The 21,861-nt window shown below is 39.4% G+C and overlaps 1 protein-coding gene across 1 annotated transcript in view; it reads right to left on the bottom strand.

Annotated features, from left to right (window-relative positions):
• Positions 1–762: 762 nt before the first annotated feature.
• The window catches only part of CDS1 (CDP-diacylglycerol synthase 1), a 36,377-nt gene continuing 15,278 nt past the window's right edge, over positions 763–21,861 (bottom strand). Inside the window, exons 4-13 of the mRNA XM_064450333.1 lie at positions 19,609–19,706; positions 17,093–17,232; positions 15,487–15,545; positions 13,204–13,286; positions 11,628–11,715; positions 10,476–10,544; positions 9,520–9,672; positions 6,779–6,898; positions 4,685–4,788; positions 763–3,522 (exon numbers count right to left, since the gene is read on the bottom strand). Of these exons, the coding sequence (XP_064306403.1) occupies positions 3,393–3,522; positions 4,685–4,788; positions 6,779–6,898; positions 9,520–9,672; positions 10,476–10,544; positions 11,628–11,715; positions 13,204–13,286; positions 15,487–15,545; positions 17,093–17,232; positions 19,609–19,706 (1,044 nt within the window). The 3' untranslated portion in view covers positions 763–3,392. The remainder of the gene's footprint in view (positions 3,523–4,684; positions 4,789–6,778; positions 6,899–9,519; positions 9,673–10,475; positions 10,545–11,627; positions 11,716–13,203; positions 13,287–15,486; positions 15,546–17,092; positions 17,233–19,608; positions 19,707–21,861) is intronic.

Genomic DNA, 21,861 nt, shown 5'->3' on the forward strand with positions numbered 1-21,861 from the left:
GTCCTCCCTGACCAGGAGCTTTAGTTTTGGTGTTGCTGCACCCTCCCCTCTCTGCCATTTCTTTGCAGATACCTGGAGTAGGCATGAGAGGGATGAGTGGTGGCCAGGAGCAGCTGTGCCATCCTTGTGACACAGCGGGGGCCCAGACACCAGAGAAAGTCCCACCTGGCCATCCCAGGAAGTGCCCCAACGATTTGAGCTCGTCCCTTGAGCAAGCACCACACTCACAGCACTTCTGGTCGTTCGGTCTAGCCTGAGCTGTCGGCCTCTTTTACTGGTGAACCGTGGCGAGAACCAAGAGAGCCAGGATCAGGCCTTGATGCTTGTGGCAGCCTCTTCCAGCCTCTCACTGGTGTGCTGGAGAGGCCGCAGGCCTCTACACATTTCCTACATGTGAGGAAGTAATTGCAGAGGGCAATGAAAGCGCTGCGTTTCCATTCTGTCAGCTCTGGGTAACTGCAGTAGCCAGGCTGCATTGTACACCACACCATCCACTCAGGGGGAAAGCACATGATGTTGAAGTGAGCATGTTTTGGAAAAGATGACAAGTTTGCATGTCTTTGGAGATGAGGCACATTGAAAAAGTTGCTTGCAAGTTGTCAGGGATGGCCTGAAGTCTTGGGGCAAAATGTAGGAAATTAATAGCAGGCTCTGCTATTAAGAACATAACTTTAAGGAATAATATGAAGGAATATAAATTCCTGTTAAGAAATCTCCTTGTACTGTGCATGCTATAGGAAATACAAGACAGGAGGATTTCTGTCCCAGTTTTATTTTTTTTTTTTCTTACAATGCCTGCTTCAATGAAAGATTGAAACAGTCAAACTAAAACACACATCATATGCTCTTATAATTTACAATATTTACATAATATACATTTTTTCTTGCTCAGTGGGTAATCATAGCAACTTGGAGCAAAAGTGCAAGTGAAAAGAATCACTAGTGTAAAAAGTTAAACTTTGCTGTTGATCATGTTGCAGTGCTTGAACTAACAGAATTAACAAGAGGGGTAAATGCACTTCATAGTAAGCAAGTGTAGTTGTCACTTCACAGTGACAAGTCCTGCTGAGCTTTATTTACACCAAGCCTAAGCCAGCAGAAAGCTATTACTCTATGCAGAAAATTGATGAGTGAGTTCACAAGTGATCCCTTCTTCATTTTAACATTGAACAGCAAATTGCAGTGTTGAACTTTCTATTGTGCAAATAGATAGCAATTAATTTCAAATGCTCTGTTGTATTAAATGCTAAAATATATTTTTACTTCCTTATTATACATGCTATAAAATTACACTAAAAAGTTCAAGTTTCCAAAGTAACAATTACCTTTCTATACATTATATTCTACATATAATTTTAAATTTTTTTTTTTTTTTTTAAATACCCAGGATGAAGATACACCAGCTCCAATACGGCTGTGGTTTTTCATAAGCATCTGCCAAAGTCCTGTACATAACCAAAGCCTCATGTAAAATTTAGTTTTCCAGGTATGCTACTTTGGTCGCCTTTTCATTTTTCCTTCCCTTCTTTTTAAAGCACATTTCCACATGTCCCACTTCCTGGTTGTGCCACCTTTTAACCTCAGGCTATGCCCTTCCAGTGGAAGGGCTGAAATTCAGCCACCTCCAATTAATAAGCCAAGTTGCACAGCTGCTGACAGACAAGCAGCTGGCGACATTTTTCACCTCTTGGAGTGTTTCTACAGTACAGTACTGCAATCTCCAGGTCAGACATAATTCAATTCTGTCAAATACCTGACATCAACAGGAATTACTTTAGACCTGGATTTTGCTTCATAGCCATGTACAGGGGTGCTTTTCCATACACAAGCTGTACACACGCTACCATGGCCTAAGTGCAAAACAGAGTGCACGGTGGTCTCAGCTGCATGGTGCTCAACAAAGAGCAGTCTGAATTTTACAGATACAGCTTATCCCCAACCTAGTGATTTTCCTCATGGTTTTGTCCTCAAGTAGCACCAACCATTTAAAATTTTCACCTTTAATATATATGTACATATACCTTTTAATATTTTATATGTATATATACACACACATATATGTGGCCTCAGTACGTTCACCCGAGGAGGAACTTATTTACAATTAGTTGGAAAAATTAAATTGTAACAGGTTACAGTATACCAAAACAAAATCGGCATTTGTGCTTTCTGTTTGTATAGGAGTGATTTTTGTAATTTCAAAAAATGTTTATATTTTTATTTGCATCATTTCTAACTTTTTTCATCATGTGATGAAAAAAGTTAGAAAACAGCTAGGATTGAGAATTACAGCTTTCCTCATATGCCCCACTAAGTCTACAGAATAGCGACTTTCTATAAAAATTCTCCATTCAAACACCTATGTGTTTACCCAAGCTTGCTTGAGGATCTTCTTAATGAATAATACCACACATCAGAAGAACCATGCATCCTGTCTTGCACTGTGCACATTCATGAGATAAAAGTTTCTGCCTTCATTGAGTAACAGGTTAATGAAACAGCACTTAAACTTCACTTTTTACTCAGGACCTCAAAGGGCTTTTAAAAACAAGGAAATACCCCCATTCTACATGGTAGTTAAGAGGCACAAGGAATAAGGCTTGAATTACTGTCTTCAGACACTGAACAGGCTGTGAAAACCGAGGGCTTAAACTCTAGATTCTCTCCAATCTGTTTACTGGGTTGGAGAATCCCGTTTTCTCAGGTAGTATCTACTCTTGGATGTTGACGCTTGTTTATAATGTGTAACATCAACCAAAAAAATAGCAGCTCCACAGCCCAAACAGCCCAGCTATACTTCAGTAAATGTACTTTCCTCTTGAAAGCATGAAATAGTTTCATAAGAAAGCTGTTTAAGAAAAAACATAGCTAAGTTTAACCTTCATAGTGATTTAGTAAGTACAGGTAGTCTGATACAGCCCTCTTTGACAGGGCTATCAAGTATTTTCTGGCCAATTGTAATTTCAGCCCTGGGCTGCAGAAAAGTGACCACCTGCCTCACCTGTTTACACTTCAGTAACCACTGCAGACCAAAAAAGTATTGCTAAGGTATAAAATATTAAATAACTTGTTAAAAACTAATGGTGAATTTTATTACTTCTTTTTTTAAATACAAAGCCTGTCAGCCTGGGTGCTGAAGGAAGACTGCTGCCATCCACTTCAGGAACTAAAATATACAGCACATGTACTCTGCAAGCACTTTAATTATTTTAGGAGTAAGAGATTTTCTGTCTCCTAATAGGAAGTCACAGAATTCACATTCATTTCAGGAAACATTCACCTCTTCCACACCACAAACTACTCTTCCTTTAGCTATTATCTATGTGCACATTTGCAATGCTTTTCCACAGGCTTCTTGTAAATGGAGGTTTCTTCTAGTCCTCCACTTTGACAAACTACCCTCTCAGAGATGGCTGCAGGATCCCTTTTTCGACGAGGTGAGATTTCAGGGTTTTGTACACACTTAGTTGTTGCTCAGGCTGAAGTACCAACAGCTGTTTCAGTAATTTGCTGGGATTTGGACCCCTGTCAATGAAAAAAGAAACTTTTTTTGTGAGCAGCAGCTCTAAAGAAACTTTTTGACAGCTTCCCATTTTCCTCTTGCTGCACAAACAATGCCTTCCCTTTTTGGGGGACACGAAGTTATGGATTTCTCCCAGTCTGCCTCCTCAGGACGCATGGGTGAGCATTACTGGCAAAGCGTACTCCTTAGTTCAATCTGAACAGAAACTAAAAATTATTTCTTATATTTGCTGTCAAATGGGGATATTAAGAAGGCTTATGACAAATATGCTTCACTGATTCATCCTTAAGCACTGTAATCAACATTTTTCATCAACAGATCTTTTTTAGTTTAGTATCTGGGGCCAGATAAGCTGTGTACTATTGAGCTAAATGGAAAGTGGCCAAGTCAGTAAAGGAAATCACAAATTAAACCAAGGTCTTCTAATAACAGCCTCATTTTTAACTAGTCACTTCTTTACAGTCTGCTTCTAAGATGGACTGAATACAAGACAAAGAATCTGTTGCTGATTAGGTATCTAATAATTATTTAGCCATATGCACTTACAAAACTAAGGGCATGTATCAGTTTGGACACCTACAGCCCCTTAATCCCCCTGGCCCAGGAACTAAAATGACTGACTGTAAGAGAATTGTCATTCCCATGATTTCTTCTTGAAAGCTGGTTTGGTTCAGGGAAGATGAGCAGTATTTAAGAAGTTGTCTCCTCTCCTTAACCATAGTGTTTTCATCTTAAAGAGAAAATCTCAAGTCAAGTAACAGAAATACTGAAACTTACACGAATAACTGCAGTCTTGCAACACAGGGAAAGCAGGATGCTGCAGCAAGCCTCCTGCCCAAAACCCTATCCTCATACCTCCCTGTAATCAGTAAATTCTAGTAAAACTTCTAAGAGGCTGCGACAAAAAGCTTTCTGGTATTTAGGATGCACAGGTTACCTTTAACAGCAATCACAGAAACATTAAGGCATAGCTTGAACCTGACATAAATCCCAGGCAGTGACATATGTTTTCTTAACAGCTCTGTATTTGAAATCATTGCATAAATCACATTTATAAACCTGCAATCTCCGCTATGCTAACAGTGCAGAACATAACTTGTATGAAGTAACTGTGGTACAGCTCCTATGCAAGCTTAAGTAGTTAATATTGTGAAAAGCCCATACCTTATGAAACTGGTGATATAGACATGAACGAAAGTGGCCATCAAGTACTGACAATCAAAGCGATCCATTATCCCACCATGCCCAGGGATTGTGTCCGCAAAATCCTTTTGGGTATGAAGGACGGGGAGGGGGGGGGGGGGGGGGGGGGAAATAAATCATGGTCAGTGATTCCGATGAAACACACTAACGATGTATTTCTTGACAGCAGCACATTAAGGCCGCAGTTCAGCTACGGTTTTACTGCACTGAGCCAAAAGTTAGCAAGAGCCTCCTTTGCTAAAGGAGTTTTTAACTGCAAAGGCGAGTCAAGAGGTGAGAAGAAAAAGAAGAGGTGATGCAACTTGTCCACAGTATCACACAAGAGGAGAGCAGTAGGTCAGGTGCAGGTTTGCCACTACTGAGCATGTAGTGCCTATACATACTTCATTTTGTAGCAAGCCTAAGCTAATGGCTGTCATTTCTTGCCTCTGCAGAATCTAATCTTCCTCTTTAATACCTCTATTGCTTTATCCTCTACTGGTAGCTGTTGCTGAAGCACTTACCAGGGAATATGTATTTGCTACAAGAGAAGCAGTAACCTGAGGACTGTTTGCACTAACACTGGCTTTGCCAGTGACAGTCAGAACAGTCATACTGCCCATCCACCTGCTGTTTTTTTCACTGGGTTCTTGGTAACTATAGTTAAAAACAATAAAACAATAACGTGTGCATACAATATAAATATATTGAACAGAATCAAAAAACCCTGTAATGAAAAAATTATCACTACTTAAAAAAAACACATTTCTGATGCAAACAAAGCTCAATACACTACCTTTGTGTTACCTGATCTTGTCTGTAGAACAGCTTTATCAGTCAAACTACCCTCATATATCCTTTTTGCCATCCATGCTCACTTGTGTACTCACCGGGTGAAAACTGTGACCTTAGTCATCTGGGATGACTGCCAGCACTGTGCTGCTGCCACTCCAGCCCTCCAGCACTGGGCAGGCATGGAATGTCTAACCTAAGCTATGTGATGCTTTCAGTAACAATTCCACAATATCCCTGTCTTCCTGACAGTCCTTTGCTCACCACTTTGGGGCCCAGAAGTATTAAAAAAAAATTCTACTTTTTAGTGTTCTACTTTAAGAATAAGCACTGATTTTCAGAAGCATTTTTTTCCCCAAAAAGCCCTTCTTCACATGAACAGTCTTTTGCTACCTGGACTTACAGGTATGACAGCACACAAGGCTGTAGCTAGCAAAGTGCTGGGCAAGCTGCTTGGACCCGCATAAGAGAAAGGGGTAAGTACAAGAACATGTATGGGAGTTCAGCACAAACAGAGAGGTTTATATGCTTCTGTGCAAGACACATGCCAAAACTGCTGGACATAGGGAACAAAAACAAGAACAGCAAGCAACAGAGTAAGAATTACAGCAGTCCTACCAAGACATAAAGAAGGCCAGGAGAAAATTTGGGGCTGCCCTCTTCCCATACTCCTGCTGCCACTTAATACCAGCCAGGGACAACACTGCCACAAGCGACAGCGCGCACCTTGCAATAAACAGAGGTTAGCATGTCACATCATTTGCCAATACACACTCTTGTTACAAGGCGGCACTGTATTGGCAAAGGCAGCCAAACATCTCGTGCTTCGGTGAACCTGACACATCAGCATCTGTGTACAGCACAAACACTATTGGTAAAACACAGCCAGCCGCAATCTGAAGGGTAAACCACTGTTGGTGCTTCTCAGGCATCTACAGTTTGCCTTTCACATCAAGCATAATATCTCACATCTTGCTTGTCTAAACCACTCCCGTAACATGACTTGGAAGAGTAATTATCAACCAAAATATAAACCCAGTATATTCTTAGATCTCCAGCACTAAAGTCACATGTTGATTATGCAAAGTTTTAAGAATAATACATACATATATCTGATAAAACTAAGTACTGCTGTTGATGCTAAAAAACAGCTCAAACATCATTGTGCCTTAGTAGAAACACTAGGTACTATAATGAACAATTAAAAAACAAACCCAACCCACCAATTTATCTAATTCAAAGAGAAAACCAGAACAAAACCAGCTAACAGGAGTCATCACACACCTTGATTTTGAAAGCTCTTTTAAATCCACTGGCAAAGAATCCTCCAAATGGCCCAATTAATGAGGCAAATGTTGACAGTGCAATGCTGTGCATCTGAAATGGGTACATATTCACCGTTTCCTACAAGCAAAAATAATTGTCACTGTATTTCAATATGTTTTATTGTAGGCATTTTGAGCTTAAATATTTTAAAATAGGGCCATTACAAAGCAGATTTCCACAAAACTCCAGTTTTTCTGATACAAAGTAATACTGTAAAGAAAGGAAAAGTAGATACACTGTGGAAAGCTGCTGAAAGGCCTGGTCATGTGAACAGGATGAAGTATTCAGGGTTGCTAGAGCAACAAAAGATGTGGTTTTCATCCAATCCCTTAGTTGGTCATAAGGAATATAACTACTAATTCCATAATGTACGATACAACACACTAGTTTTTCCTGGCTCTGCTTTTCCAGCTCCATTTCCTGTAAACAAAGGAGCTTTTCACAAATTCGTCATATTGCTCTAGTAAGTGGCCTAATGCTCTCCACAAACTTGTCACCTTCACACAATTCACTGTCAATTCTTTCAAGTGCTCTCACAAGATAGACATGAATTTTGCACTAGTCCACCACACTGTCACCCCTGTGTACACACGGCAATAATGGGAGGTAGAAGGTTTACCACTATTAATACCTTTTGGTTTGCATTTAAACAGATATTGTTCCCCTCAGCCTGTTCACAAACTTGAAATTTGTTTTGATCTGTTCAAGTTCTTAGAGATGAGAGACTTTCCTGGCAACAGGCACTTGTTTTCCTTCCTGACACAGATTAGAAAAAGGATGGGGGTTTTTTTGTTGATTGGGGTATTTTGGGTTTGTTGGGTTTTTTTGATTGTGGTTTGTTTGGGTTTTCTGGTTTATGTGGTTTTGGGGTTTGGTGCTTGGTTTTTGTTTTTTTTTGTTGTGGGTTTTTTTGGTTTTTTTTTGTAATTTAGCTTTGAGCCCTCTCAAGTCAATGGTACAAGTTCCAGCCTTTGAGGGACACCACGCTGGCCTCATCCCTGACAGCAGAGCACACCTCACCTGGCAAGCCTTGATAAACACCATCTGTAGCTGAAACATCCTGTACCCTGTGTTTCTGATTTGCATCACAGCTGGCCAACACCAGTTAACTTCTTGACTACTTTGTGCAGTTATCTTAAGACATTTTTCTTTTTGGCTAAACCATTCAGTTGGTCAAGCAGTTGGTCAGACAGAAAAGTTTATGAGTTGGAATTATTATGTCAATTTTCTTGGGAGAACACAAGGCTTAACATCTTTGACACCAAGCAAAATGTCTTCCAAACATAACATCTGGTCATATTTCTATGATGGTGACATCATGGCTATGCGAGAGAAAACATCAGGAATTGAGTAAGAGAGGGAAAATGAAAACAGGCTGTTGCCCAAACAAGTAGATTCAAACTGTCTTTCTATGAACAGTGCTAAAACCCAGTCTCTCCTCAAAAGGCTTGATAAAGCCTGGCAGAGGTACACCAGAAGTGCATGTGGAACTACGATCTCTTTTTAGGGTTAACTGATAGCTCTCTATAAGACTGGCACAGAGCTGGGTGTTCTCATCTCCTTGCCCTTTACCTAAATACACATTATAGCTAGACATAGTAGGATTTCTCTCTGCTCAGGTCACATTATGTTTTTGTGCAGAAAAATCCGTATTAAATTTGCAGTCAACCCCACAGTCCCTGAAGCAACAGTATGCTCATTTGGTAAGAAAATATCAGAGCTCCTTCTAGATGTAATCTTACTTTTCTAAGTACCAACTGTAGCCATTAATTACTTTTAGGTTTGGTTGCTACAGTTTCCAGTTTGTGCTTCCTTCCTGTAACCACATCAATTATCCTTCTTCAGTGTTACACGCATGTAACCACAGGTAAAGCCCATTGCCTTCCCTAGTGCTGTGCACTCACTCTCTGTGCTGAGCCACTGCACAGGTGATGGGAGCATTGCAGAAGCCACTTGTTCTGCATTTATCCCAGTCACCTCCTCTTTGCCCTAAAAGAAAGGTAATGACAGACTGCTCTGTTTCTATTTGGTATTCCGTTCCTGTTGGAGCGCCTCTGGAGCCCGTGACTTCAGAAGCACTGTTTCATATAGTAGGATAATTGACAACCTGTTTCCTGACAGACATGGATACAACAGTTCACTGAAAAGAACTGGCAGGCTGGGTGTGCAGAAAAGGGTCAGTGACTACATTACATGGAACTATTACCAGTACTCCTTTTCACTCAGCACGGAGGTAATGGCACTAACACACAAGATGCTATGTGGTGAAGAAAGATCAAGCCCAATCCTAACCTAACAGCAGTTACACACTAGCTGAAAGTGGAAAGAGGCTCTGCAAGATTACTTAAGCTTACTACTAAATCAGGCCATAACAAGCCTTTGCACACTTTCCACAAATATTTAAAGGTTACTCTTCAAAAATAGGTTTGTCTGCAAAATGCTCAAGTAACATCCATTTCCAGCACAAAGAAAACACAGACCAGAAGAACTCAGGTGGGTTTCCTTGGGTGACTCCAGCAATGTGTTTCAGTTCTGCTTGGGTGACCACCTCCCTGCTCTGAGCAACAGAGATGCTCAGGGTATTGACTCAGTTCTCACCCTTCAAGCCTTACCAGCATTCATAGATCTTTCTAAAAAGAAAACCATTAAAGCTGTGAATTATTATTTCAATTTCAACCAAAGCCTTGGTTTTTCCTTACCCATCCCAACACAGCCTGAAGCAATGGTGGTACAGAGTACTTCTTCATCTGAAAGAGCTCTGAAGGTTCACACTCTGTCACAAATCTGTTGGTTTCACTGTTATACTCCACAGGGCAGACAAAGTACTGATGTTGAGCCAAAAAATAGGAAAACTGAAAAGCAAAACAAGGACTCCTGAAACAGGTATTTGTTGTTACAGTCAAAAATCATACTGTAATGGAGGGTTTGGTCATCGCAAGCTGAGGATAACGAAAATCTTTTTAATAACAAAGACACCCAGAATGGAGTAAAATCGGCCTGTTTAAGTTGGAGAATGCCTCAACAAGGCAGACAAATGCGGACATTCAATGCACTTAGTGATGATTTCCCAAGCTGCTTTCCTTTTCATATCTTTCAGGTTCATATCTACTGGGCATTTCTGGACTATAACATACCAGAACGTTAGCCACTCATCGTTTCTTTGCAGTTCACTTCATTCAAACTTGAACTATGGCTTCTACCAAGTTTGGCAGTTGTGAGTTCTGCTGACCCTGGTGATAAATTACTTATTAGAACAATAACTGTATGCTGTTATTATCTTCATGCATATCAGTGTGAACAACTACTCAGGAGAGATGTTATTATAAAGTATGTAACACAAAGGTACTACTTTACAAAGCATAAGTAATGCTATCAATAAACTTCAATTTCAAAATAGGGATGCAACTAATAGATAAAACAATTTCAGATATAGTAACAGTAATAGCAAAAAGGTCGATATAACATACTCAGGAGAGGTGCAAGCTTTGCCTAGCCTTTCCAGCTAATTACGAATTGGCAGAATTTTCTAGACAAAACTCCCCTAACTCTTAGGCTTTCAGCAGTTTGAGATGACCAAATTTGTCAGTAGTTTTACTTACAGTAAAAACAGGAAATTGAAGACAATCTATACAAGGAAATTCCTCTGGCTACTTACAATAAATCCAAATACAACTGTGGAAAAGAAGCCTCCAATGAACCCTTCCCAGGTCTTCTTGGGAGACAGCTAGGCACAAAAGAGATAGCATTACCCTCATCAGCTGCATCACTGAACCATTTTTTACCTCTATTTCTCGAAAATTTTTTGTGAAAATTAAGCTGCTACTTGGTTTTTCAAAGGTATGTGTGAAATACTGAATGTCAAGCAGCTGTAGCCACTGAACATGATAAACAGAGGAGTATGGCTAGGACCAGTCCCAGGCAAGGAGGGAAAGTGCCACAGTTTGGTTGGTGCCACTGGGCAGCTTGGGGGAATGGAGAGCTCCCTTCCCATCTGCAGCTGCCACCCAGAGGCTCTGCCTGCCTCTGGCCACAGCTGACCCTGATTAAGCAGCTGAGCACCTTCAAGCAGAAGACTTTGAAACCTGCACGAGCATGCTGTGGCTCTGTTGAAGACCTCTGCTAGCAAGTGCATATTTAGATAGCAACAGAAGCCTGCATGTTAGACAACTACTGCTGGGGTCGCTCCTCAGGAGACACTGTCTTCCTACATACAGACTGGCAAACTGATACAGCAAACAACTGCAGGCCTAGAGAGACCAGCATAGCATGCTATTTTCTTCATCAATTTCTATCACGTTTTCAATTTAGGAGCAGTTTAATATCAGAACCAACTAAATACCCAAAAGTTAACATGGCAACATAATGAAAATAGTAATTCATGGCTTTCTGTGGGGTCTTGCATATTGTACCAAATCAGAGGATTACTACTTGAGTCCTTCTCAGTGCTATGTCAAGGAGACCAGATAAGGAATAGGTATATATGACCTAGTGGCTTCTTTCAAATTATAGTTTCTGTACAGTAAGTATGAAGTTCAACCTGCATATGAAATCCAAAAAGGAGGCGATTATAAATGATGATGCAACAGGCTCAAACCGTATTATACTGTAATGTCAATATTACATCCACATCAATCCCAGTTCCCACTTACAATTCTTCAGAAACAGGACAGTCAATTTGTTTTTTTAGCAAAGATGTGTATCATGCAGTACAGCAGAAAGTATTTTTCCATTAATATGTGTTCGAACAAGTATCAAAAATGCTATGAATTGTAAAAGCTTGTTAGTGAGGAAGTGCCTAACTACATACCTTAATTAATGGAGTTCTGCCAAAGAAGAATCCAAAAATGTAAGCAGTAATATCATTGCAGATAACACTTGAAATCGGAACCAGAAACCTATACAAAGACATTAAGAGTTTCATGGAGAAAAAGAAAAGCTGCCCAAACATAAACACGGGACAGAAATTGAAACAGCGGCATTTCTTTCTGAGAAATTTTTCTGTAGTATTTAGAAGGAATTATGTTTCATAACAAGTTTACCTAATTCCCCCATGAGTTGCATATTTAGCTATACTGGTTTTAGTCTTCACCCAATCAAGACCACTACAGATCTATGTTATTTTAAGTTACAATACAATTTGTTGCATGAGCTTAAAATGTGAACAGGCTGTTTTTTTCCTTATCAGGCTTGAAGACTGGTACCAGAGTTAAGAAGAAATCAACAGATATAGACATGTTAATGTCATTGGTAATGTCAAAGGAAGCAAATTCCTTGTAAGGTTTAATTATACCTATTTTTTTTTAAAAGAAGTTTTCCTTTTATTCCTCTTGTCAGTTTGGAGCAGCCTGTGTTAGCTTTCTAAGTGTTCTTTGCATGCAGACAGCATCTGAAATTGTTACTCAAGCCTGTTAACTACTTTTTTTTTCCCTTTTCAAAGCAGGGGTGTATTAATAACCTAAAAGTAATTTTTTTTTACCATCTGCCAAATTGCCTAGCAATAGTGGAAATAAGAAATAGTAGGCTAGCGAGGCAACTAGGCTCAGTTTTTGGCACATGAACATGATCACTATGAAAATAATTTGTTTATACAAACTTTGCCAAAGCCTTTGGTTTTTCTTTCTAACTGTGAGCACGTCTTTTCTCCAATAGCCTCCCTGGTTGTGCATATATCAGGAGAAGAAAGAAGAGAACATGCAGTATTATGTCCTTGGAAGAACACAAATCCTCTTCCATGTGCTTCTTCCTTCTCTTTCAACTTGTAATTTACCCTGTCCCTAAAGAAGTGGGGGGTGGGAAAACACACCCTCTCTTGGAGGAGCAGTTTTAAGTAATCAAGTTTAACTGCATCACCAGAATTTAATATATCACTGGAAATAGGGCATTAAGATGACCCAACAACATCCAAGATTTAAACTCTTAAAATATTTTAAGTAATCTGAAGTTACCTACACTGGGAAGATGGCAGGGAAAGTGGCCAGATTGGGGATTTCAAATTAAATGGTCCAACTTCAATTGCTCTGAACAACCTGAAGCTCCCAAGTAATTAAAAAAGAATTGCTGGATATTCACCCATTCAGCAAAATGCTATGGAAACTATTTCATCAAGCATGTGAGCAATCCTATTCCTTGCAGGTGAATGAAGTGGTTGTTCAGAACTATTATACTTGTGGCTGCCAATCTAGTTAGAGGTTTCTGCTTCCTCTCCTGTATCCTTCAGCTCCTTGCTCCCAATTACTCTGATTCCCCTTCCAACTAGACATTAATGCTCCCTTAACTTGTGTTGGTTTAACTGTTCCCACAATTATTCCCTAATCAGATCTATGTAGAAGAACAAACCTTTCAATGCAATAGAGTTACAAATCAGTTTCTTACTGTCCCCTTACCAGATCATGCCTTCAAAGAGATTTTGGATGACAAGATGAGATTGAGTTACAGTGATCAGCAAAGTGACATGAGTCCATGCGAACTGTCAACAATGCAACAATACAACAGTTAGTGAAAACACCGATCCGTACACCTTGATAAATACTGGCGTGTCAGGTAGAGGAGCTACTTAGGAGCTCACAGGAAAAAAACAGTACTAGTGATAATGCAAGAGATGTGTGCATACAGTATATCACAAGTTAGCTGGCTTTCTGAAGCAAGTACTGAAACTTTAACAGGTTTACCTATCACTTACCTCACCCAGAATTTTTTAGCGTACAGTTTAACATCTGATTTAGTAAGACATATACCTTCAGCATGAAAGCAGCAAAGAAATGTAAGCAATGTGATATTCTGTATATACATATAACAGACATATTAGAACTGTAACAATAAAATGGCAATGAACTACTCATGAAAGGGTCATGTTACACAGATGTGGATATCTCTCATAACAGAATACCAGTCCTCTTATGAAACATGAAAATTCTCAGGATTAGTGAAAACAAAGTTAATTTTTATGCACATGGTCATTTAAACAGTCATTTTCCTCAGTATTACTGTATGCACTTGGTGTTTATTCTGTCGCACCAATGTACAATAAAATGGTTTCCAACCAGTTTACCAGTAAAGACTCTATAATAGGTTTTATTTTCCAAAACCTTTAAAAACAAGAACTGGTAGTTTTTCGATGAAACACTAAATTCAGGCACTCTAAATGTCTGGGTAATTTAACACTCGGAATGCCCTACTTTTTCAATTCTCTTATCACATGTGTCTTATGGCAGCCAGCGTCTACTTCCAGTTGAGACAACTCATGAAGGCTGAAAGGTGGGGTGCAAGAACTGACTAAAGGTTTTTGAAAATATTGCCTGCTGGTTAACTAAAGCATCTATGCAGCAAAATTTTTAATATTTGTACAGTGATATTGGAACACCACCTAAAACCAAATGGCTACTCTTCTTGTCTGTTCATACACTGTGTTGCCACACAGTGGATGCATGCTTCCCTCTGTTTTACTGCAATTCTTAGGTAGTCACACCTTAAGGTTTACTGGGCAGGCACCAAGTCATATGACTGACACCACATCTTTCCTTCCTTCTTTCCAGAAGGGAAAATAGGAAAAAAATAATGGAAAATTAATATATTTACCTCATGCCAATCTGAAGATGAGGAACTTTTTTTTCAGATTGGAAGATAAAGACCACCCCTCCTAGAAAAGCTGCATCTCCCTGTCAGTCAAGTTCTGCCACAAACAGGGTAAATTTTTTTTGAGTAAAAGATATTTTTTTTACATGCTAAGGCAGGGATCAGCTAAGTCCTAATCTAGAATTAGGGATCATCAATGGTAAAGTGCTACCTAAAGCACTGTAGAAACGGGAGGGTTAACTGCATACCCAGAGCTTTAGGAAATCTTTAAGGTTGCACAATGCCCTGACTGCTCAAGTTCTTTAAAGACAGGAGCTGTACTGCATGACTGTTTTACCATTGCTTCTAAACATTCCTATATAGAAATGGGGGAGCTCAGTGGGGTTTTTTGGGTTTGTTTTGGTTTGGGTGGGGGTTAGGGGTTCTTTTGGGGGGGGGGGGGTGGTGTGGTGTGTTTTTTGTTTCTGTTTTTCTTTTTTACTTGTAATGTTACAAAATTAGTTTTCAACCTATAAGACACATATAAGAAAAAGGTCCATGCCCTTGATTAGCTACTATGCTGTTTATTAGATGGTCAAATACAAGAGATGAGAACACTGATTTCTTTTAATAGATTAATGATTTATTGAGACATAGCAGAGCAGAAGACCAGAACTGCTGTTAAGTGTCACAGAATAAATCTTCCACGTAGGGGTTAAGATCAAGTTCCCTTCACAGTACTTCAGTGGGTCATCTATAAAGTAACACTTGAGTCACAAGAACCACTCCTCGTGTTATACTATTTTACTTCAGACCTGGGAGGGAAATGCACACTCCTTTCTCCAGGAATCTCTTTCGTATCAGCCTATCACTAAGGGAAACACATCACATTGTGTATGCACAAGGCCTCATCAATGACAGCTACTATTGACTGAAAGGCCACATCCCAAGATATAATAATAATAAGCTGCAGGTACAGAACAGCCCAACACCACTTGATTTCATGTTACTTTTGGTTTAAGCACATTTTCCACAACCCTCTTCCAAGCTATTTTATGAACATAGGAACATGACGTCATAACGCGAGTGACCACAGCAAAGTGGGTAATACACACCATGTAAAACTGCAGACGATAATGTTTCTTCACTAAACTCAAAACAAACATGCAGAAGCCTGTAAAACAAAGCAAGCGTAGTTTGTACCATCTTATATTTAATTATACTGAACTGTGATATACCAGTAGTTCTCTTCCCTTGAAGCAGCTTTTAAAGCCTCTGCTGCTAGGAGTGTTTGCTTGCATTCAGTTAAGTGTACATATAGAATTATTCCCATTAGAGCACAAGATTCAGTTAACATGAGTAAAAATCATCCATTCCATTACTTACAAGGTCCTATCGTAGACATCAATTCTAGGGGAGGAGACCGTCACCTTTAAAAACCACTCAAAAACCAGGTCAACAAGCTGATTTTGAATAATTAACAGAAATAATTGAAAGGAAAGACCAGCTTGCCCCTTTCTCCCAGACAGGCATGCGGCTGCACACAATGCAAGCATGAAGTCCAGGCACTGGAGAATTCAGCTGACAAAGAAGCATTCTGGGTGGCTAACAGAGCACCTCTTCTCCCCTAGGGCAGCTTCCTGCACCGGCAGGGGCCAGAGGCCCTCAAAAGACCCTTAACCCTGGGGACAGCCCCTCAGTGACCCCACAATCCCAATGCAAGAGCCGCCAAGGGGCTCTCCTATGCTCTGCCTCCTGCTTTTGCTCATGACTGGCTTGTCTCATCTCTCCCCTCACCACCCTTCAGTGGTCTCAACGCACTAGTTAAGTTAGTTTCCTCAAGCCAAACCCAGCTGAAAAAGGTCAAGTCTTGCAAAATTGGTTTCAAGTTTGCGACCTAAGCACTAGTAGAATTTTTATCTGGTTTAGAAAAAAAAAAATCAACACTAGACAGACTTACTGTTCATCATGAAGATCAGGTTTCTTAATATATTTTACAAGTATTTGTAGCATAGCAGTCTCCTGTCCCTTAGGTCAACCTGAGTCTTCAGTTGATTTAATTTCAGGCTAAAGTAATATTAACTGCGCTGCTGAAAACACTGTGGACTATATTTACATGTTCACAACGCAATACTCCACAAGACTGCCAGCTTATGTCTCCTCTTCTTAGAGAAGAGGCTTTTAAAATGTCTTTCTCCGGATAGGGAAGAAAATCTATCCAAGAGGCAAGCATCCGAATATCTTGCAGACAAAATAAAGCCTCAAACATCTTGAAAAATCAGTTTAAAATATATTGGTAAATCTTATTGCTGTAGACCTCGCAGAACACTTGCACAATAAAACATCAACCCAGCACAGCAACTACACATACAAGTCACCTCCACAGACTGTCAAGATAGCATTCATGTATTCAGGTACTGAGCCCCAGTTCTTCAATGATCAAAATTCAATAATGCCAACCTCTCTTGAGCGCTATTAGCTAAACTTTCTCAAGATCATCTACTTGTTTAGGCTGCTTTCTTCTTCTCAGGGAATGCAAAATTTATATTCATCTTTTCACAGGGAAAATGAACTGTGAACACCTAATTTCCTCAAACATCAAGAGGAAAAAGTAACTGAAAGTGCATAAAGCTGGGGAGCAATTATTTTTTTTTAACATAAATAAGCACAGAAACAAATGCAGCACAAAGTTATTTCATTTTTGCAATTTCCTACACTCACCTGTTAAATAGAGTGTGAAAGATATAAATCTATGGTAACGAATTAGGAATTGAAGCTGTTCTCTTCTCTGAACAAATGTAGCGAAGTAGTCAGCTACAGTCTCTCCATAAAAGAAGTAGTTCACACACAGCAAAAAGTACCTACAACACACAACAGCTAGCAGTTATTTTAACATGATAATAGATATTTAAGTACCATTCTTAAAAACAAAATAAACAAAACACCACAACAAAAAACACCATACAAAAGGATACAGAAGGGTAGAAAAGACATGTGATCAAAATAAAATTAAAATATAAATCCAGTTTTATACTTCTGGGTTGGTGTCTTCTTGACAAGCCAATTTCTGTAATTTACTACTTCTAAAGCAACCACATTAGAAACACATTTTGCCGGAAAGAGTTGGAAAATTCATTTCATCCTTAACTACAGTATTGAATACTCCACACCGAACACAAGTCCTTTTCAGATATTCTAAAAGTACAGAACAAGTATCTGCTATCATTGATATTGACACAAGCAATTCTACATATTCTTCTCCTGTATCCTAATAAAGGTAGTTTGTGGTTTTGGCCTTACAAACAGGAAAAAAGGTACTTGAATAATGAATCCTCTGAGGTTATAGGACAGTGAATCTGACATGGGGCTTGATGATCTGGACATAACTATACTTTTGCCATCTGGCCTGAAGATTCTCATCTGAAAGAGTTACTACTGCATCTCCTGCTCCACTCCACCATACACTTTGCCTTTTAGCCTTCTTGACTGGGCAATAATTTTACAGGGTTAAATCCATCAACTAACTAGTAAATGCAGCTATTACTACAACTTTTTCAAATGAGTTTTGTGGGAGTATGTCCATACCCAAGGTTAAACTGAGGTGAAATGTCACCTTCAGCCATCTCTTTTTGAAGGACATTCAAAGAAATTATTTTCAGTCAAGACAGTCAGTATGCAAGTAATTCTGTCACAGGTTTTCATACAAATTCAGTTCTCAGCTTTCTAAACTTACGTCACAATGGGATCCTCAAATGCCAAGGCAGCACTCAAAACCAATAAATAGCAAAACCAAAATCACTATGATATGCACCTCTCCAGGCAACATACTCTTCAGCTTATTATCAAAGTCAGCCACAGAAGATAAAAATCTGTGATTCAAGACTGGATCTCCAGATAGCCTCTGAGTAGTGAGCAATCAGTACTCGTACTCCTTCCCCCAACAGATGTTAACACTCGCTTTGCAAGGCTTCACATCTCTAAATAAGCCAAACAGTTGATGATCAGACTACTAACAGGATTCTCTCATCTCATTGAAATGTCTTAATATTTAGTCTCAATGGCAAGATGTTGGACTGAAAGGAGCTTTGATGTTAACTAGTGTGGCAATGCAGAGGAATTGATTTTTGAACTCCATATATGACAGTGACAGTGGTCAACTGCTGAAGTAGACTAGGTGATAGAGTGCATATTTCCTCCTCTAAAAGTTTTGGCAAGACTGCAGAATCATTCATGTATGAGTCTGCTCTAGCTGTAGATCCAGAAGCCACAGAATAAAGCAGACAATAGATCAGTCCCCTGGATAATCCAGGAGTGACCAGAGAGGAATTGATTAGCATTTACAGAAGAGCCAACAGCAGGAATCCACCAGATTACACAATAAAGTAGCTTCTAGAAGTGAAGAAGCAATGTGACAAGACAGGAAATAACCTAGATATTTCAATTCCTTAAAAAAAACCAAACCCAACACAAAACCAACACAACATAGGTCATGTCTAAAGAATTATGTCCTTAAGCACCTTAGAGACTACATGTGCCTAACACCTTCCTGTAACACTGACTCTAATCAAAAGCCTTTATTTTTTCTCCTATAACTCAGGAGAGTTTATTTCCCTAGTTCAACCCAGCCCTGTATAAGCTGGACATTGTCACAAGTATCCAGGATTTGCCAGAAAAATTAATCTCATCTTTTGGCTTTCAGAAGATCCCCCAACACTATATTTATGCAGTCTTGTGGTTAAGTGCATGATTGGAAATGATTTAAAACTTGTATGTTATTATTTTAATTCTCTGTGTGTGTGAAGAGGAGCCTTTAAGGTACCTGTTCTATTTATTTCTTGTGCAAAGTTAACATTCACAGGAAAAAAAAAACCACACACCAAAAAACCCAAAGAAACCACAAACAGTTCAGGTAATACATATCAGGTGATTATTTGGCTATGTGCATCTTTAGACAGCTTACACATGCTCAGTTATGACTTAAAGCATGCATGCATGCATAGATATATACGTACATATATACATATTTATAACAAGATAAAAATTGAAGTAGTAAAAGGCCAACTGACTTGTCTAAGTTCACAGGTGGAAGACAACTACAGAATCCTGTATTAGGGACATGTCAAGTTTTACATCCGCACATGACCTACAAAGCTGTCATTCCACCATGTCAGGATATGAAGAACATGAAGATTTAAGTTTCACATCCTTACTTAATGATGTTCTTGCTTGCTACTTACCAGCTGAGGGATCTAAACCATGGTAAATCGTATGAGTGGTAGACTCTGTAACCTATAGTAATGATTTCGTGATAACACTTCACTTGGATGCTTAAGACCTAAAATAAGAGAAATAAAAAGGTATGTAAATACGCTGCAGTTGTTTCTTAAAGGCAGTAAGTAGTACTGCAACCTGCATTAAGGAGAGAAAGTATTCTGAATTCAAATTTCATAAAGAAAACAGACAGCTTCAAAGCAAGTCCAAGGAAAACTAAAGCTCCATTTAAACCCCCCAAAAAAACCTCAAAACCACAAGAAAAAACCACATTGGGCTACTGTGCTGGTTTCAGCTGGGATAGAGTTAATTTTCTTCCTACTACCTGGTCAGTGCCGTGTTTTGGATTTAGGATGAGAATAATGTTAATAACACACTGATGTTTTAGTTGTTGCTGAGCAGTGTTTACACTACGGACTTTTCAATTTCTCATACTGTCCTGCCAGTGAGGAGGCTGGAGGTGCACAAGAAGCTGGAGGTGCACAAGAAGCTGGGAGGGGAAACAGCCTGGACAGCTGACCCAAACTGGCCAAAAGGATATTCCATACCATATGACATCATGCCGAACAAAAATAACTGGGGGAATTTGGCTGGGGGAGCACGACTGCTGCTTGGGAACTAGCTGGGCATCGGTCAGTAGGTGGTGAGCAATTGCATTGTGCATCACTTGTTTTGTATATTCTTTTATGACCAATATTATTATTATTATTTTCCCTTCCTTTTCTGTCCTATTGAATTGTATTCACCTCAACCCATGAGTTTTACCTTTTTTCCAGTTCTCTACCCCATCCCACTGCCAGGGGAGAGTGAGCGAACAGCTGTGTGGTGTTTTGCTGCCTGCCGGGTTAAACCACAACAGCTAGCTGCAAGAATGCACTCGTGAAACAAGTGAAAGCTCCTGACTTGTCTTCATTAAAGCAGTTTGGCAGCAGCAGGTCAAAAGTACTTCCTGTAAAGAAAGTACTTCTATTTCTTTTGGCTAAGTTTTATCTTTAAATTTAGTTTAAGAAATATTTTCTAGGCCCAATGGAAAAAACCAGCTGTGCAACACAACTCAGACACCCCAGTCTCCCATTTATAAGCATCTTATTGAGAGCAATTAGCATTGTTGATTAGAAGCAAAGCTCATCTAACCCAGGTCTCAATGTCACACCCTCCACAGCCTTCATTTTGTTTTGCTGATCTCACTACTTCAGTGCTTTCCCATGCAAGTCTGGTGATACATCCTGTTGGTCTTTGGGCTCCAAAGGACTCTCAGCCAGTTTTGTCTAATCCACAGTCATTAAGCAGATCACTCTGCCCAGATATCAAATATTACCAAACACAGGTCATCAGTAATTCCATGCAGAGGCACTAGTAAGAACCTACTCACGCTGACTGTGCATGCATTGGCATGCTAGGCTTTGCAGTATTCTCTTACCATCTGCATTCATGAATAAATTTCATCTTGCTCAGTGTTGAACACAGTTTAAAACAGTCTTATCCCACCTCAGCAAGTTAATTTGGAAGCTCCCCTATCTCATGCTCTTTCTTCTGCTTGGCCTATGTTATAAAACTTAAATGCTAGACGCAAGAGCAACATTAAAGGATTGCACCTTACACTGGAAAAGGACACTGGCGTCCAAAGGCACAGAAGCTTGTGCTTGTTACCTTAGTAGCAGGCAAACGTAAAACATGCCTCCCAACTAGAGCAGTCTCAGGGCTTGCCCTCTAAGCTTCACTGGATTAACCTTTCTGCAAGTCTCTGGGCATTCAGTCTCAGTATTAAGATTTCATTTCAACATAACAACTCCTGTTTAAATGTAAGCTATTTGATTCCAGTGAAATGAAATAATTCCTGAAAACTGTTTTTTCCCTCTATTCTTCTTTTTCTGTAGTCTCAAATGGCATCTTTATGAAGATTTATTAGATGAGAAGACAGAGTTTTTGGTTTATGGTAAAACAGAGGAAGAATTCTATTCCAATTCTATACTAACATTCATTACCTTTTTGTTCATCTCTTGACAGCTTTACCCATGATTGCAATCTCACAGTATACCATGAATATATCAAATCACACTGCAAACTGATTAGTTCCTTTTTGTTTGTTGTCATCATTCTCAAGGCTAACAGACTAAACAAAGGATTGCAAACAAAATATTTCTTTACAGTCACCTATACTTTAAAGGGGCTTTTTTGGTTGTTTCTTCACACACAAAAAAGAAAATCCTCCACCAGTG

Source organism: Phalacrocorax carbo, chromosome 4, assembly GCF_963921805.1.
Source record: "Phalacrocorax carbo chromosome 4, bPhaCar2.1, whole genome shotgun sequence".
Taxonomy (NCBI): Eukaryota; Metazoa; Chordata; class Aves; order Suliformes; family Phalacrocoracidae; genus Phalacrocorax; species Phalacrocorax carbo.